The 17,031-nt window shown below is 41.6% G+C and overlaps 1 protein-coding gene across 6 annotated transcripts in view; it reads right to left on the minus strand.

Annotated features, from left to right (window-relative positions):
• Window positions 1–17,031, minus strand: part of ZNF318 (zinc finger protein 318) — a 44,975-nt gene that overhangs the window by 9,852 nt on the left and 18,092 nt on the right. For 2 of the 6 annotated variants that reach the window (XM_037519762.2, XM_037519761.2), the window contains exons 6-7: window positions 13,917–14,209; window positions 10,423–10,626 (exon numbers count right to left, since the gene is read on the minus strand). In XM_037519762.2, the coding sequence (XP_037375659.1) occupies window positions 10,423–10,626; window positions 13,917–14,209 (497 nt within the window). Of the gene's footprint in view, window positions 1–1,495; window positions 8,266–8,564; window positions 8,684–9,876; window positions 9,977–10,094; window positions 10,121–10,226; window positions 10,325–10,422; window positions 10,627–13,916; window positions 14,210–17,031 lie in introns of those variants that run through there. The other 4 variants (XR_008553220.1, XM_037519760.2, XM_037519764.2 and 1 more) reach the window with 4 other exon arrangements.

The following is a 17,031-nucleotide window of genomic DNA, read 5'->3' on the forward strand; positions in this document are numbered from 1 at the left end:
CCGGCTGCCAGCAAGGGTCCCAAAAAAAAAAAAAAAAACTCATTAGAGGAGTGAAGACAGGATGCACTGAAAGGCAAAGACCCCAGTGCATGTATAAACAAAACAAACAAACAAATAAATAAAACATGCCTCTATTAAAAAAAATTAATACATAAAATTATACAGAAGGGAAAAATACCTGTAATTCTACCGTCTATCTCTTGACAGAAAAATTCCATTTTATAATATACATATTTTGCGTGTATATTTGTTAAATAAATGCATTTTCATGGTCAGAACATTGAGACAGAAGATACAAAATAAAGTGAAATCATCCCTCCTCTCTTCCAAAGGCAACCTTTTCTGGTTAATTTTTTGTTTACGTTCAGGAAAAAAAAATTGGTAGCTTTAGATTAAGTTTTAATGAGATGACAAGAGGATATTGAGCTGCGAAGGGATTATCTCTTCAGCCAAATCAGAGAGATTTGGGGTTTGACTGACCTCAAAATAAGCAGAAAACGTGGCTGGAAGAAATGGAGCAATCTGAAAATCAGAATCCCAAGATCTTTCATTAACTTGAAGTCAGTTTACATTCCTTTCCACCCTATTTTTATTTTAGGAGCAAGGGGCAATGTATCCTGTTCTTGGCCTGCTTCCAAATGCTATTGAAATGTAAAGGCCACTGGCAGCCTTTATATACACTCACTGTTATAGAAGGTGCTTGTATACAAAGATCCAGGATGGAATCAAGAGGACAGTTAGCTTCTAGGGTGCTAAGCACCCAGCAAATACAATCAGAATACAATTTTACCTACTTATAAATTGCTAAGTATTAACAATCAGCACATAAAAAAGAGTTACTATTACCATGTTGATTTTTTTAAGGAATTTTTATTGAGCACTTTATGTGCCAGGCAACTGTTTACTGTGAATACAAGTATGGAAAACCAGTAAGTAAAGAAAGACTTCCTGCTTTGAAAAGTTTACAATATAGTTGGGATGAGGAAGGAGACCTATATTAATCAAACACATAAATGTAAAATTATAACCACATTAAGGGCAAAAGGCAAAAATGCAAGTATGTAAGGGTTGATGTTAAATCAGATTGTTGCTGGGGTTTTTTTAAGGGTAAAAGATTTTCATTATATTGAATAGGTTCAATTGCTTAGCTTATCAACAAATAATTATTTTTATAATTTTTTTAAAGATTTATTTAGGCATACAAGAACTGGGCTACAGGCCAGAGATGCAGGGAGAGGATTCACCAGAGACACAGTGGGGAGCAGAACAGACAGATTGACTGAAATACACTGCCGAAGGGTGCAGCAGACGAGTCAGGAGAGATCTGCTGCGCCATGTATGTCACCTTCCTGGCTGGCCGGGGAATCAAACTTATGCTGCAGTGGCTGCGGACAGCCTCATAGGTTTCGTCTTAACCCCTTGCGCCACCAGGGAGGCCCTATGTTTGTAATTTTTATTTAAAAATTATATAAATACTATTACAAAATTAAAACTAAATATATTCACAATCCCAAACTATTTTCATTTTTTCACAAACTGTTAATAAATGAAAACTTTGCTCCAGTTCAAATCTTTGGTTTGTTAGACAAGTTTTGTGACAATGAAAACCAAGGGTTACGGGGCCTCCCTGGTGGTACAGGTGGCTAAGCGGCAGCACTATGAAACAACTGGCAGCTACTGCAGCACAAGTTCGCTCCCCAGCCAGGGAGGTGACCAACATGGTACCTCTCCTGCCTCGCCCGCTGCTCCCCTCAGCAGTTTATTTCAGTTGATCTGCCTGTTCTGCTCCCCACTGTCTCTGATGAATCCTCTCACCTCCCCTCCCCCCATCCTCTGGCCTACACCCTGGCTCTTGTTATGCATAAATAAATCTTAAAAAAAACACACACACACAAAAACAAGGTTTAGGAATATGTACACACATTTCATTTACTCCTTTTGGAACATACTCCACTTTTTAAAAAATATATACTTAATGTCCCTCCTATTCAATACCTGTATCCTGTATGTCCACTCCACCTGTCTCTGAACCTAGCAGTATGATAAATGTATATAGGTTTTGGCATGCTTTGTAATCAAACATTAGCTAGCTTTTTGACTTAGGTTTTTTAGAGAGACAGAGTAGTATGGAGTAAAGTGAGAATACTCAGCAGAAAGGATATTGAGTCCTATGTGCCCTGAAGTTAGCTGTGATTTATAAGATGTGGCTTATAAATCAAGACGCCTCCATTCACAAAGGCCAATGGGAGTTTTTAGGGTGCTATTTACATAAATTAGGTAAAATAGGGTTTTTGCCTAAAGCTAACCTGGACTTTATCATTTCCTATCATTTCTCAGTTGAGGGGGTCCACCATTAGCTGACCCACTCCTTGCTGTGTCTTTGTCTCTGAAGGTAAAAATTTTATTCAGTACTACGATACTGAATGAAAAAAAAAAAAAGGCCCTACCTCTGGCAATTGGGTTAGAGTTCCAAACATCCGTTCACAAGGCTCCTCTGAACGGGCTCCACAGTTAGATTCCACTATCAAGGAGGAAGCCAGCAACACTTCCTGCCCAAACCACAGAATCCTAAAAGTTCTCCCTTTGCTAGTTCAAGAAAGGTATGAAGAATACCATGTTTCAACTCGTAGAAAGTGGGTGTTAATTCTAAAAATAGCTCAAGATTGGTTAGATATCTTTGGTATGATGCCTGGTCATCAGGAAAGCACAGAAAGTCTCGAAATACTCTAGTCCCAGCTACTTGAACAAGCTCTACCTTTCCTAGACATTACCAGTTCCTTTTCCTACCCTTCTCAAGTGACTTCAAAAGATTAGGAATGTGATCTGGATAGGATTAACCCCTCACCTCTTTCCTTAAACCCTACTGAGTCTCCCTAAAGGGAGATGAAACTTACTAAGTGAACAGGTCTGAAAATCAGTTAACAACTCCCATTTTAAACTCTTATATAATCTGAATTCCTATAGGCAGGCTTTAGAATGGAAAAGTAATTCTATAGAAAAACAAATATACCTCTGAAGTTAACTTTAGCTTATGTTTCCTAAATGGCATCTTCTAAGTCAGTCTATGGTTTCCAGCCAGATAAATGCACTGAATTCAGGCTTCATCCTAAAAAGCAGGCCTAGGAAGATTACTGACCCTGTACACATTTGGTGCTGAGATGGAAATAATAATCATCTTAAGAAAAAAATCCTCATGGCACAGTAAAGGTGAAGTAACTTTCCCAAAATCACAAGGTAAATGGTTAAGAAATATTTAAGGATCCAACTTTTCCAAAGCTGTGCCCTTTCCACAACTGGATGAAAAAAAGAAGCTGGGACAACTAAATACTCATTAATCAAGGTTCTAGAAGAAGTAAATACCCTTCCAATATTCAACATAGGGTTTCTTCAGCTGTACACACAAAGACACAAAGAAAAAAAAAATCTTAGTTAAAAAGATGAGCAACTTTGCATTATTTTTGAGAAGTGGGTAGAGAATGACACTCTAAAAGCTCTGTTGAGCCAGTTTATAAATTGCTGACAACAGTGATGTCAAGAAGAACAGAAATTAGAAAACCTAAGGACCAAGTTTCCTTGGTTCCCAATGGGGCCCTCAGCAAGAACAAGAGTGTTCTTGAGGGAGTTCAGCTCCCAGAAGACGACAGGGAGAACCAACACAGTTTTATAAAAAATCTTCACATAGGAAGATACCAATACCAAACCACTATCACCAACTCACTGTTCATCCAGACAGCACTTCTTTTTTCAGACAGCATTATTTAACCTAACAGTCTGACTTGAAGGCAAGTAGCTCTATTAAGTGGGAGAAGAAAGGCTGGGGGGGACAGACATTAGGGGAGTGGGAGTTCACTGTTCTAGTTTTCCTCTTAAGTTCAAATGTATGTAGTTTCATACCAAAAAATCAGAAACATGAGATTAATGTATTTATTCTAAGTAATTTACACATTAAAAATAAAGTTAAACTTGTCCAAGTCAACTCATAAATTCTTTAATCTTTTAAACAAAATGTACAACCCAAAACATCACACTATGGTAAAAATAGCTTGGGAAAGGGAGAGGTAGAGGAAGAATTACAAATGAGTTGTGGAACTGAGAAGTTCAATCCCAAGACAAATTTCAGATCTTCTACCTCTTTAGTAATGGCTGCGAAACAATATAACACAAGTGTTGCTGGATCACAGAACAATGAATGGAGGTCATTTCAAAAATAAAAGGGATCTACAAAGCATATCTGCTCCTGGTATTGAGCCATGAATAAGCCTTACTGACTTGTTGTCTTCTAAAAGTGAGCCTGCTAGATTTTCTTCCATGTTTACAAGGCGATTTCCAAACACATTTGTGGGTTAGCAGGATCAACTGAAGCAAAGGCAACAGAGTGAGGTTGACAGACCTTAAGTAGAAACAGTAAACAAAAGAGCTACTCACACTGCATTTCAAACAATATTAAGGCAGGCCCATCCAAATGGAAGCCTAAGAGATGACCTTCCTTCATCAGTAGTTTTCCATTTCAGCAGACTTTCTGGTGTTTCTCCTAGAGATTCATCAGCTGCCCACAAAATTGGGTGGGAATACAACATAACAATTGGAGAAGTCAGCTGTTTCCCCCTCCCCCACATTCCAGAATGGCAGAGTCAAGGCCAAAATACAATCAAAGCACACTATGTGGTGAGCCAGATAGACATTTGATTTTAATGACAAAGTAAGAGAAAATTGGCAGAAAAAAAAATTAACAGAAAATACATTTTTTTTTTTTACAGATATGTATAGAAGTAGTAATGATTGATTTGTCTGGTATTTTAAGGAGAAAGGAAAAAAGGAAAGGAGGTAAATTTTTTTTAGCTTCCATTAACATTTACTGTTAAGATGCTGACTGTATCTCTTGGTGTAGGTTTCAGATTAAGACAGTAGACCAGTTCTTCACCATCTGGGCACCCGCTTTATGAAGTCAATTTCATTCATCCACATGTAGTTCTGGGTATATTCTTAGTCATGAACACTGGATTCTATGTGGTCCTGGATGGCACCAACTACAGTTACTTGTGCAGTTATTTCCTGAAGGATCATATTGCCTCCAACTACCTGCTCCCTTGCAGGGGACCCTGAAGCCACAGATTTTACCAAATTCAAAGAGTTGTCATTGTCCTCAACTACATGAGGAGTTGCTACCTCTGTGATGGATGCATTCGGTATTTCTAGCTGTAGTGGTCCCATCTCCAGGGAACTACACACAGGAGCATCACCTGACTCAGAGAGAGAACATAACTTCTCTTTCTGAATTCCAGATGTCCGTGTGACAAAGTCAACAAGGTCTGGAAGGCAAGAAGATGGCCCAAGGCCTACAGAGTTAATTGTTTCTGATTCCAATCTTAGTGAATCTTGTTTCTCTAATTGAGAAGTTTCTTCTACTTCCTTGGGCATCATTCCTCCTGCTAACAGGTCAAGGGCTTGATGTGTCCCCTCCAGGTTCCCCAAGCCAAGGTCAACATTTCCTATTGGAAGTCCAGTTTTCAAAATGTTAGAAGTGATCCTCCCACTTCTGGGATTAGATGAGTTTTGTTCACCCTCTGCTCCAAAGTTGAGCACCAGGGTTTTGGAAGAATCTAATGGAAACTCAGAAAAGTCTGTGAGAGTGATGGGATTACATCCTATAGACAGAGAATTTTCTTCACACACTTTTTGAGACACAGCAGGTGGGGATCTATGTAGTGTGTCTACTTGAGTATTACAGAAATCAACACCCGTATCACCCAGGGCAGCAAGATCTTCTACTTTTAAATCTGTAACATCTAAGTTTTCTAAGACCTTGCTTTCTAGTCTTACTGTCAATTCTGGGTGGACATCTGGTAGCTCCAGGGCTTCTGCTTCTCGTTCCTCTGGATCTTCCCAGATCTTTGGCTTCTTGTACTTGTCATCCCAAACAGCCAGTTCACAGATCATTTTACTCTGAAGGTCTTCTGATTTTTCTCTCTTGAGTTTGAGGTTTCTATACTTAGAGGTTGTGGAAGCTGATTCTAGAACTGAATTTTCTATCCATCCTTCACTACCAGCTGAAACTCCTTGTTCCTGTGCTGGGCTGGGGACTGACCGGGCTGGGGACTGAGGAAGCAATTCTGGGGCAGAAATTTTCACAGGTTTATCTTCTGGGTTGTGGAGCAAAGACCTACCTTCTGATGGAAATGACTCTAGTTTTGTCTTTATGGAAGAGTGAGCTTGTGGACTCAATTCACTCATTACTTTACTTTGAGTTTCACTTTCTGTCATCAACTTCTTGGACTGTTCAGCCTTTTTATCAATGACTTGTAACTCAGGTTGTTCTACTTTTCCCTTCCACATGTAGTTGTTACCATGGTTCAAACTGGAATCCTTTATGCTGTTAGGCCCAATGTGGATACCTATCTTCCTCTCAGAAAGTTTAGCTCCCCTTTCTTTTAGTTCAGTGTTTGTCTCTACCTCATTTTCTCCACAGTCCTTAGATTGGTAGAGTTTCTGGCTTTTCTCATCCTGGTCACCAGATTCTATAAGGTGGGCTTCTACCAGCTGCTGAGATTCCATGGGATGACAGTGTATATCTGACAGCTGAGGGACTGGTTCTACACCTGGTGGCCCTGGTTCTTCCAGGTCAAGTTCAATTTCTCCCTCTGCAGACATGTCCCTATTAGCATTACTCTGGAAAGAGCTAGCAGTCCATATGGCCAAAGTGTCTGTCTTTGGGGTAATTGTTTCATAAGGTCTGCTTTGGCACAACCTTGTGAGGGGCTGTAGGAAACCATAGCTGCTGCCTCTGCTTTTTGAGTCTATGGGGTCCACAACTGACCATTTCCCTAGGGAAACCAGAGTTTTTACATTGGGCTTTTCAGAGTTGCTGATTAACGGAGGAGAAGCTGACCTTCTAATTGGAGACAATTCTTCCTGTGATGCACTGCTTTTCAAAGAAGTAGAAGAGGTGTCTGAACTTTCAGCTTTGGAGAGGCTGCTATTTTCCCCGATGGCCAACAAACCACCACTCAACTTAGTCTCAGGGGTTCCCTTTCCACGACTACTGTAGAATATGTCATACAGGTCCTTAGCATTGGCTGTGGCTAAGCACGAATTTCGCTTTTCCAATTTTTTGGCTTGTTCACTAAATACACTTGAAAGGGGAGGTGGAGGACGTACTAACACAGAGAATAGGGTCTGGTCCCGGTCACTCTCACTCACCCCAGGAGCTGTCTCATCAGAAGGCATGGCAGCTGGCTGTGCTGAGGCCATAATGGCTACTGGCAACACTGGGTTCAAAATGTTAGGACCCAGGAAGCCAGGACTGAGAGTGTGAGATACAGCTGTGTTTGGTTTTACTGGCACTAAGACTGCATTTACTTGAGTAGGAGATGGGGCAGTTGGGTGAGATATAACTGGGGGTGGTGGAGGTGGCGGTGGCGGCGGTGGTGGTGGAGGTGGCAGCATCTGTTCTGGTATATGGGATGGCTCAGTCTTTTCAGCCAGTATTATTTTTTCCTCTGGAGACCCTTTCAGAATCACCTCTTCCCCTCCAAATGCTTTGGAGATGATATCGGGAGGCAAAAGGAGATCAGCTGATGACTCTTTAACCACTGGCAGAGGCTTAGCAGTGGTTCCAGAGGACTTGATGGATAGAAAGGTATTAAGAGGAGCTGGCTTGCTCACTGTGGCTGAACCTGACTTGCGGAGTACTGTGGATGGGATAGGCAGATTGGGTCGGATCTTAGTCTGGGTTGAAGTTGTCACAACATGTGTCCATGGACTAGTATGTGCAACAACAGTTTTTCCAGAGAGCTTGATTTTGATGGGTTTTGCCTTCCCAGCTTCAGCTTTGCTATCCTCTTTGTCCTTACTGCTTTCCAGAATCTCTTCCTTAGTAATACTTGACGTCATGACTGAACTTTTTTCTTCCTCTCTTTCTGGCTTTTTCCAGCTGAATTTCCCAAAAGAGGAAGATGATGGTGATTCTTTCTTTACCTCGTCTTTTAACTGGAGTTTGATGCTAGGCCTCCTTCTATTTTCAGTCCTTTCAGGGGAGTTTCCACCCTCAGAAAGTTGATCTTCTAATTCCTCAGAGGCCTTCTCATCCTCCTTTATTTCTTTCACAATCTTTGCCTTTTTGTCTTTCTTCTCTTCCTTTGGTTTTTCACTAAGTTTGCGCTTTAACTCACTCTGCCGTCGCCGTTCTGTCTCTATAACTACAGCCAAGCCTGCCTGGCGGTCCAGATTCCGCCGCTCCTCATACAGTGGGTTTTCATCCACATATTTCTAAGAAGAGAAAAAGTAAAGGCTCAACAACTGGTCAAATGCTATATAAAAAATAATATTAAAAAAAATCTTAGCCCTATCACTATCAGAATTCGTTTAGTAGAACTCCCAAGAGCATCTTCCTCAAGGATAAATGTGTAACAGGTCAGCATCCCTCCCTAGGATTGAGAACTTCCTAGCACCTATATGGAATTTCAAGTGTTCAGTAACTTTTCTGGCTCTGAGATTGTTTGACAAAGTCAAAAGGCTTACTTTACTGCAGAAATGGGGAAACTCCACAGGTTACTACAAAGACAAACCTTGTATTTCTCATTGTGTTGGTGACCCTTTACATGTTGCTCTCCAGAAATTGGATCCCCCAAAAATTCCTCACAGAGCTGGCAGTAAAATCCAGTGATGGGAATCAGAAACTCAGAACCTGGAAGAAATAGAAGAAAGTCAAAAAAAAATAAATCATTCTACCCAGAATGACAGCAACCAAAGGAAATCCCACTTCCCCTTTGCAGTAAAATGGTTAATGGTATAGAGAATCTTACCTACCTACTTTTGAATCAGAAATAGCATTTAGGTTAATCCTAATGGCATAGTTGTTCCAACTTAAAGCTTGAACTCAGCACCTTATACATACCCTCTACTACCTCTTAGGAACACTACCTGGTTAATTCAGAAGTTTCCTGAGCCAGACCCATTTCTGTTGCTGATTCTCCTCAAATTCCAACTAGCATCTTAAAAGATTTAAAACTATGCTCCCAAATAGCTAGCCCAGTACCATTTGTGTGGAGATCTCTTATATTGGTATTAATTACACATGAATATATCTTCTATAGACATAAAGGATGTAGAAGCACTGACTACTTATAAAGGTAAGAAATTGAAAAGTTTAAAGACAAGTTTAAAGACTTTCTACTTCTCAACTTACCCTCTAATAACAATTATTCAAGTAATGTTATTATTCTCAGTTGAAAGGCAGTAAAATTATACCTCTCACTGTTGTTTTTTACCTGGATTTCAAAAAATAAGATTTTGGTGCATAAGCCAGTAACAAAGTTATTTGGCTATATTTCACTGATATGCAGATGTTTAACATCTATCAGATTTTTGGCCTTGTGGATAAAGAACAATCTTATCTCAAAGATCTCTTTATTTCTTCATGACCTAGTATATTGCTCTGCATATAGAAGGCATTCTTACAGTTTTGTTGAAAGTAATGGGTATAAGGGTCTCCCTGGTGGCGCAAGAGGTTAAGCACTGCACTATGAAGCAATCACAGCCTCTGCAGCACGAGTTCGATCCCCAGCTGGCCAGGGAGAAACCCACATGGTGAGGCAGACCTCTCCTGTCTCGCCCGCTGCTCCCCTCAGCAGTGTATTTCAGTCAGTCTGCCTGTTCTGTTCCCCATTCTGTCTCTGGTGGATCCTCTGACCCCCTGCATCTCTGGCCTGTACCCCAGCTCTTGCATGCATAAATAAATAAATCTTTAAAAAAAAAAAAAAAAAGTAATGGGTATGTCTCACTCTATGCTGCTTCCTAGCACTCATTCAGTTCAGGGACACCGCTTCCTTGGCTGAATGTAAGGAAAGCAACCACAAAGGAGAAAAGGAGGAGACATACCTTTTGCAGGAACAGTAATCTTGTCAGTGCGTTTTACAGCATCTTGTTTGGCCTCACTGTGGGTCTTTGAAGCCCAAGGTCTGTTGTAAGGATCCAGTGTCTATTTGCAAGAGGCAGAGGCGCTCACACAATAGCACTAAAAACTTAATGACCCACTTTTCTCTTTTTTCCCCCTATAACCAGGGAGGAGAACTCCCCAGTTTCCCACCCCCACCCCTCTGCCAACTGTTTAAACGGAAATCACCTGTGGAAAAGGTAAACATATGTTAGAGCAAGTACTAGCAATGGATACAAATGAAACGAAAAAATCAGGTACTCAAGGAATCAAAAGAGGCAGAAGCCTCACTTACACGTGTCATGGTGTTTAGTTACAGGCAGGTCCCCTGGACTGAGCCCTAGGGATGATGTCTCCTTTGTTGATACCTCTTGGCTCTTCAGATTGGGGCTCCTGCCCATATGAGAATGTTTCATTTTCCAGCTTTGTAATGCAGATGGGCATACAGAAGTTTGAGGGGAAAGGCAAATAACTGAAGGCAAAATACCTACCTGTGTGTGCTTCTTATTGTGCATATGGGTGAAGAAGTCAAACATGGTCCCACAGATGGTGTTGCAGTCTTTGCACCAATGATTACCAGCATCATAATACTCATAGGCAGCAATGGGCTGATCAGATTGCTTAGCAGCTGGCCGGGGGCTCTCAGCACACTTGGAGCTCTTGGTATGGGAATTTTCACTGTTTACCTTTGATTCCTAGAGGGGGGAAGCATGCATTTAGAGAGAACTCAAGGAATTCTAGATGTGCTATCTCTCAGAAAAAGCAAGTAGCCAACTGCAATAACAGAAATGGGACCATGCAGCCATATTTCCAGTATCTGAAATTGCACAAACTGGAGAAAATCCCATTAGAAGTCTGCATGCGAGATTCAAACAGAACTAATTAGACTCCATACTGCTGTCTCATCATGGAAGCTAAATCATACTGGCAATACTTATATATCATATCACTTATAAATCATACTGGCAATACTTATATATCCTAAAATAACTGCAATACTCAAGATTATGGAATTACTTCCTCTGGGAAGGGGAAAGGGAGAATGAGGCATTGATGAAAGGGAGAATGAGGCATGGAAAGCAGCACTGATACTGCACATAGATTTAAGCAGACATCAACTATATGGGATGACTTAAAAGGAATATGGATATAATTTTTCTAACTGTCCAAAAGACCACCACTAGTGGGCCTCCCTGGTGGTGCAAGCGGTTTAGTAGCAGCACAATGAAGTTATCCATAGCCACTAAAGCACAAGTTCGATCCCTGGCCAGGGAGCCACCCACATGGCCTAGCAAACCTCTTCTGTCTCGCTTGCTGCTCCCCTCAGCAGTGTATTTCAGTCTGCCTGTTCTGTTCCCCACTCTGTCTCTGATGAATCCTCTCACCAGCCCCCCTGCCCCCCCCCCCCGGCACCTCTGGCCTGTACTCCAGTTCTTGTATGCATAAATAAATAAATCTTTAAAAAAAAGTCATGAAAGAGATCACACCTAGCAGGTTAAGTGACAGGCATTCATACATTACTCGTGAGAGTATTACCTGGCACCCTCTTTCCAAAAGATAATCTAGGAATGTATAATCTAGGAATGTATGATGTATACATCAAAATTCTTTACATCTTTTGACCAAGCAATTCCACTCCTTGATATTTATCCTAAAGAAATTACTATGTCAAAAAGCCAGAGGTGGGGGGGGCAGGGCCATGGGAGGGGTAAGGTGGGTGAGAGGATTCACCAGAGACCTCTGGCCGGTACCCAGGTTCTTGTAGGTATAAATAAATACATCTTTTTTTAAAAAAAGAGGTATTGAATTTAAAGACCCTAATGTAAAAAGACTGTAGTCCTTTTTGTTTGAGGAAGTCCTTTATGTTCCCAGGAAGACATGGAAAAATTTGAGCTTGGTTGATGAAGAGTATCTTCTTCTCTACAGCACCCCATTCCCCAACACTAACTGCACATCCACTATGCTAGACATAATAGATGCCATGGGAATCATAAAGGTTAAGTTATACTTTTTTTATTTTCAAGTTCTCAATTAGTGGAAAAGACATGCATAAGAATAGCCATGATTTTAATCATGTCTTAAATATGAGAGATGAAATAAGTTTTAAAAAGAAACAAAGTGTGGGCCTCCCTTGTGGCCTAGGGGTTATGTCTCAGTGCTTCCACCACAATGGCCTGAGTTCCATCCCCGGCCAGGGAACTAACCCACATGACACAGCAGACATCACTTGTCTCACCCGCTGCTCCCCTTAACAGTATATTTCAGTAGATCTGCCTGTTCTGCTCCCCACTCTATTTCTGATGAATTTTCTCACCACCCCCACCTTCCCCCACACCACATCTCTGGCCTATACCCCAGTTCTTCTATGCAAAAAAGAAATAATTTTTTTTAAAGATTTATCTATTTATGCATACAAGAGCTGGGATACAGGCCAGAGATGTGCGGGGGCGGGTGAGAGGATTCACCAGAGACAGAGTGGGGAACAGAACAGGCAGACTGACTGAAATACACTGCTGAGGGGAGCAGCGGGCTAGACAGGAGAGGTCGGCTTCGCCATGTGGGTTGCTCCCTGGGTACTTGGGGATCGAACTAGTGCTGCAGAGGTATGGACTGCTCCACAGTGCGGTGCTTAACCCCTTGAGCCACCAGGGAGGCCCCCAAAATTAATAAATCTGGGCCTCCCCCAGTGCCGCCGGTGGTTGAGTGCAGTGCTGTGAAGCTGTCCGCAGCCTCTGCAGCATGGGTTCGGTCCCTGGCTGGCCAATAAGAATCCCATATGGTGCAGCAGACCTCTCCTGTCTCTCCCGCTGTTTCCCTCAGCAGTGTATTTCAGTCAATCTGCCTATTCTGTTCCCCACTCCGTCTCTGGTGAATCCTCTCACCCTTCTGCGCATCTGGCCTATACCCTAGTTCTTGTATGCATGAATAAATAAATCTTAAAAAAATAATTAAAAAAATAAATCTTTAGGGCCTCCCTGGTGGTGCAGCAGTTGAGCACTGGGTTGCAAAGCTGCCCGTAGCCTCTGCAGCGCCGGTTTGATCCCCGGCTGCTCCCCGGCCACCGGAGGAGGGTCCCACATGGCGCGCAGACCTCTCCTGCCGCCCGCTGCTCCCCTCAGCAGTGTACTTCAGTCTACCTGCTCTGCTCCCCATTCTGGCTCTGGTGAATTCTCTCACCCTCCGGCGCTTCTGACTGTACCCAGTGCTTGTATAAATAAATAAATAAACAAATCTTTAAAAAAAAAAAAAAAGAGTAAATGTAGTACAGGAACATGGAGGGCATTGGATGAACACTGAGGATTTTAGATTCTACTATGTGACAAAGGGGGACTTAAAATTCTTTTTTTTTTTAAATTTATTCATGCATACAAGAGCTGGGGTACAGGCCAGAAATACGGGGTGTGAGAGGATTCACCAGAAGACAGAGTGGGGAACAGAACAGGCAGATTGACCGAAGTACACTGCTGACGGGAGTGGAGCAGCAGGCAAGACAGGAGAGGTCTGCTGCGCTATGTGGGTTGCTCCCTGGCCAGCTGGGGATCGAACTGGTGCTGCAGAGGCTGCAGATTGATTCACAGTGTGGTGCTTAACCCCTTGAGCCACCAGGGAGGCCTGGACTATTAAAATTCTGAAGGGAAGTTCCATAATCTGATCTCTGCCTTAAGAAACCAAGAGAGTAAGGAGCCTCCTTGGTGGCGCAAGGGGTTAAATCTCAACACTATGAAGCTATCACCAGCTGCTGCAGCACAAGTTTGATCCCTGGCCAGGGAGCTACCCACATGGCACAGCAGACCTCTCTGGTCTTGCCTGCTGTTTCCCGCACCTCTGGTCTGTACCCCAGTTCTTGTATGCATAAATAAATTTTTTAAAAAAGAAAACAAGAGTAAGAACAACTTGGAAAAGGAAGCTAAGAAAATGATTATTTAGAAAGTTTCAGAAGAATCAATGGGAATAAAAGGTATAACAGAAATGGAAAGGTTCTTACCTTGCTGCTGGAAGAGGACAACACTTTTTCTGGGCTCTTAGATTTTTCTGCTTTCCCAGGCTTCTCTGTAGGTTCTTTACTGTCATTTGATGACTTCTGTGATTTATCCAAAATGTTAATGCCCAAGATCTGAGCTACTTTGTCCAGTTCAGACTGCTTCTTTTCTGCCTCTTCTGCCTCTTGTCTAAGTTCTGCAATGTCCTTCATAATGTTGTCCTGAAGCCGACTCACCTCCACTAGGAGTGGGTCTTTGTGGCCATCTTTTTCCCTTCGTTTCTTACGCAGCATTTCCCCTGAGTATTCAAGTGACAACAACAACAACAACAAAACACAAAGAAGAGCATACTATTCATAAATAGTAATCTCTTAAGCCTTTAGGTCAAAAACTCTTTTCCCAAATAAATTTCTAAGAGCTAGTTAAGACTCTTCCTCCACATGGATTAATTTAGGTAAAGCTTCTATGGAATAAAAGGATGTGTAGGGTTAATTAGCTAAGGATTTAACTTTGTTATGGTCTTTTCTCATTATATAAGTGAATTCCTAAGAGGAAAGATGAAGAATGGGATCAATAGAGGCATCATGTGGGCCTCCCTGGTGGCACAGGGGTTAAAGACAGTGCTATCAAGCTATCACCAACTACCGCAGCACGAGTTCGATCCCCGGCCGGCTAGAGAGCAACCCACACAGCACAGCAGACCTCTCCTGTCTCTCCCACTGCTCCCCTCAGCAGTATATTTCAGTAGATCCACCTGTTCTGCTCCCCACTGTCTCTGGTGAATCTTCTCACTTCCCCCCATCCCCTCACCTCTGGTCTACATCCTAGTTCTTGTATGCATAACTAAATAAATCTTAAAAAAAAAAAAAAAAAGGCATTGTGGAACATCTTTTCATGCCAAAAAGAAAGTACTCGAAAGATGGGGACATATCAAAAGGACAAAGAATCAACTTTGAAGGACTGATCAAATCTAGGGCAATTTGCTCATGAAAATAAATGATGGCAATAAAATACAACCTCCTGAATGAAAAATCCATGAATTCACACTAATATAAATAGATAAATAAATGGGAGAAAAAGATGGTAGAAAGTTCCTCCTTACACAAAGTCAACAAGGTAAAAGTGATAATAAAATTGGAAAATCATTATTTAACAACCATCATATTAACAACTGATGTAGGCAAGATACATTCATGAATGCTGAAATGAGCAGGCAGAAGTTTGAGGAGGGATGAGATATTTACATAGTCTCACTGTATCTCCCCTTTATGATACCTATCTATTAAAAAAAGGTAAAATAATAACTTTACAGTAGAGTAACCAGCAGGCACCACCTTAGCCAAATGATCAAAGTTGACATTACCTATAGTAAAATCAAATCAACACCTGATATGAACTCAATCATTTCTGTGATATTATGACCATCTTTTTGCCTGTGTTATACAAAAATACATAACTTGAAATTAAAGAAAACACAAGACAAACCAAAACTCAAGGGCATTCTATAAAGCATGCCACTGCTCTTCCTTTTTATTTTTTTTCAAAAGATTTTATTTATTTATTTATACAAGCACTGGGTATAGTCAGAATCGCGGGAGGGTGAGAGAATTCACCAGAGCCAGATTGGGGAGCAGAACAGGCAGACTGACGAAGTACACTGCTGAGGGAAGCAATGAGCGGCAGGAGAGGTCTGTGTGCCCTGTGGGACCCTCGCCAGCGGCAGGGTATCCAACCAGCGCTGCAGAGGCTGTGGGCAGCTTTGCAGCCCAGCGCTCAACCGCTGTGCCACCGGGAAGGCCCTCTTCTATTTCTTTTTAAAGATTGATTTATTTATCCATACAAGAACTGGGGTATACAGGTCAGAGGTGTGAAGGGTGAGAGGATTCACCAGAGATAGAGTGGGGAACAGAACAGGCAGATTGACTGAAGTACACTGCTGACAGGAGGAGCGGGCAAGTCAGGAGAAGTCTGCCACGCCATGTGGGTTGCTCCCTGGCTGGCCGGGGGATCGAACTCATGCTGCAGTGGCTGCAGACAGCTTCATGGGTTGTATCTTAACCCTTTGTGCCACCAGTGAGGCCTTGCGACTGCTCTTCTAAATTGTTAGTGTCATGAAATAGATTCAGAACTTTTTTATTATTATTAAAGATTTTATTTATTTTTGCAAAGAAGAACTGGCATGTAGGCCAGAGGTACGGGTAATGAGAAGATTCACCAGAGACAGAGAGAGGAGCAGAGCCAGCAAATTTACTGAAATACACAGCGGGCAACACAGGAGAGGGCTGCTGCACCATATGTAGGTTAGCTCCCTGGCCGGGGATCAAACTCAGTCCATCACAGTGGGCCATCTAGGTAATAGTCCTGAGACTTAACCCCTAGGCCACCAGGGAACCCCAATTCAGGAACTATAATATATTAAAAGAAACTAAAAGAATATGGCAAATTAATGCAACACATAAACCTGCATTTTCCTGTGCTTTCAGACATTATTGGGACAACTGGTAAAGTATGACTAAGATCATTAATCTAGAACTGTATTACTGTTTATTTCCTAATTTTGATAAGAGTATTACAGTTATGCAAGTGGAATTATTTGTTGTTAGGATACACACTGAACCATTGCCGAGTAAAGAGTCATCATACCTACAACTTACTCTCAAAGAGTTCAAGAAAAATTATATATACAAATATATAATGGAAGGGGGGGGGGAAAGTGATAGTGTAAGTATACAGATCCTCCTTGACTCACAATAGGTTTATATCCCAATAAACTCATTGTAAGTTGAAAATATCACTGTTTGAAAATGCATTAATATACCTAACCTCCTGAATCATAGCTTAGCCTACCCTATGTTAAACATGCTCAGAACACTCACATTTCCTGACAGCTGAGTAAAATCATCAGTCTATTTTACAGTGAAGTGTTGAATATCTCATGTATTTTATTGAATACTGTACTGAAAGTGAAAAACAGTCCTATAGAATAGCAGTTATTTACCCTTATGATCACATGACTGAGCTACACAGCTCATTGCTGCTGCCCAGTTTCACATGAGTATCATACCATACATGTCACTAACCTAGTAAAAGAACGAAATTCAAAGTATACTTTCCACAGAA

Source organism: Talpa occidentalis, unplaced genomic scaffold, assembly GCF_014898055.3.
Source record: "Talpa occidentalis isolate TD23 unplaced genomic scaffold, MPIMG_talOcc4v2.1 talOcc4.2, whole genome shotgun sequence".
NCBI classification, from domain to species: domain Eukaryota; kingdom Metazoa; phylum Chordata; class Mammalia; order Eulipotyphla; family Talpidae; genus Talpa; species Talpa occidentalis.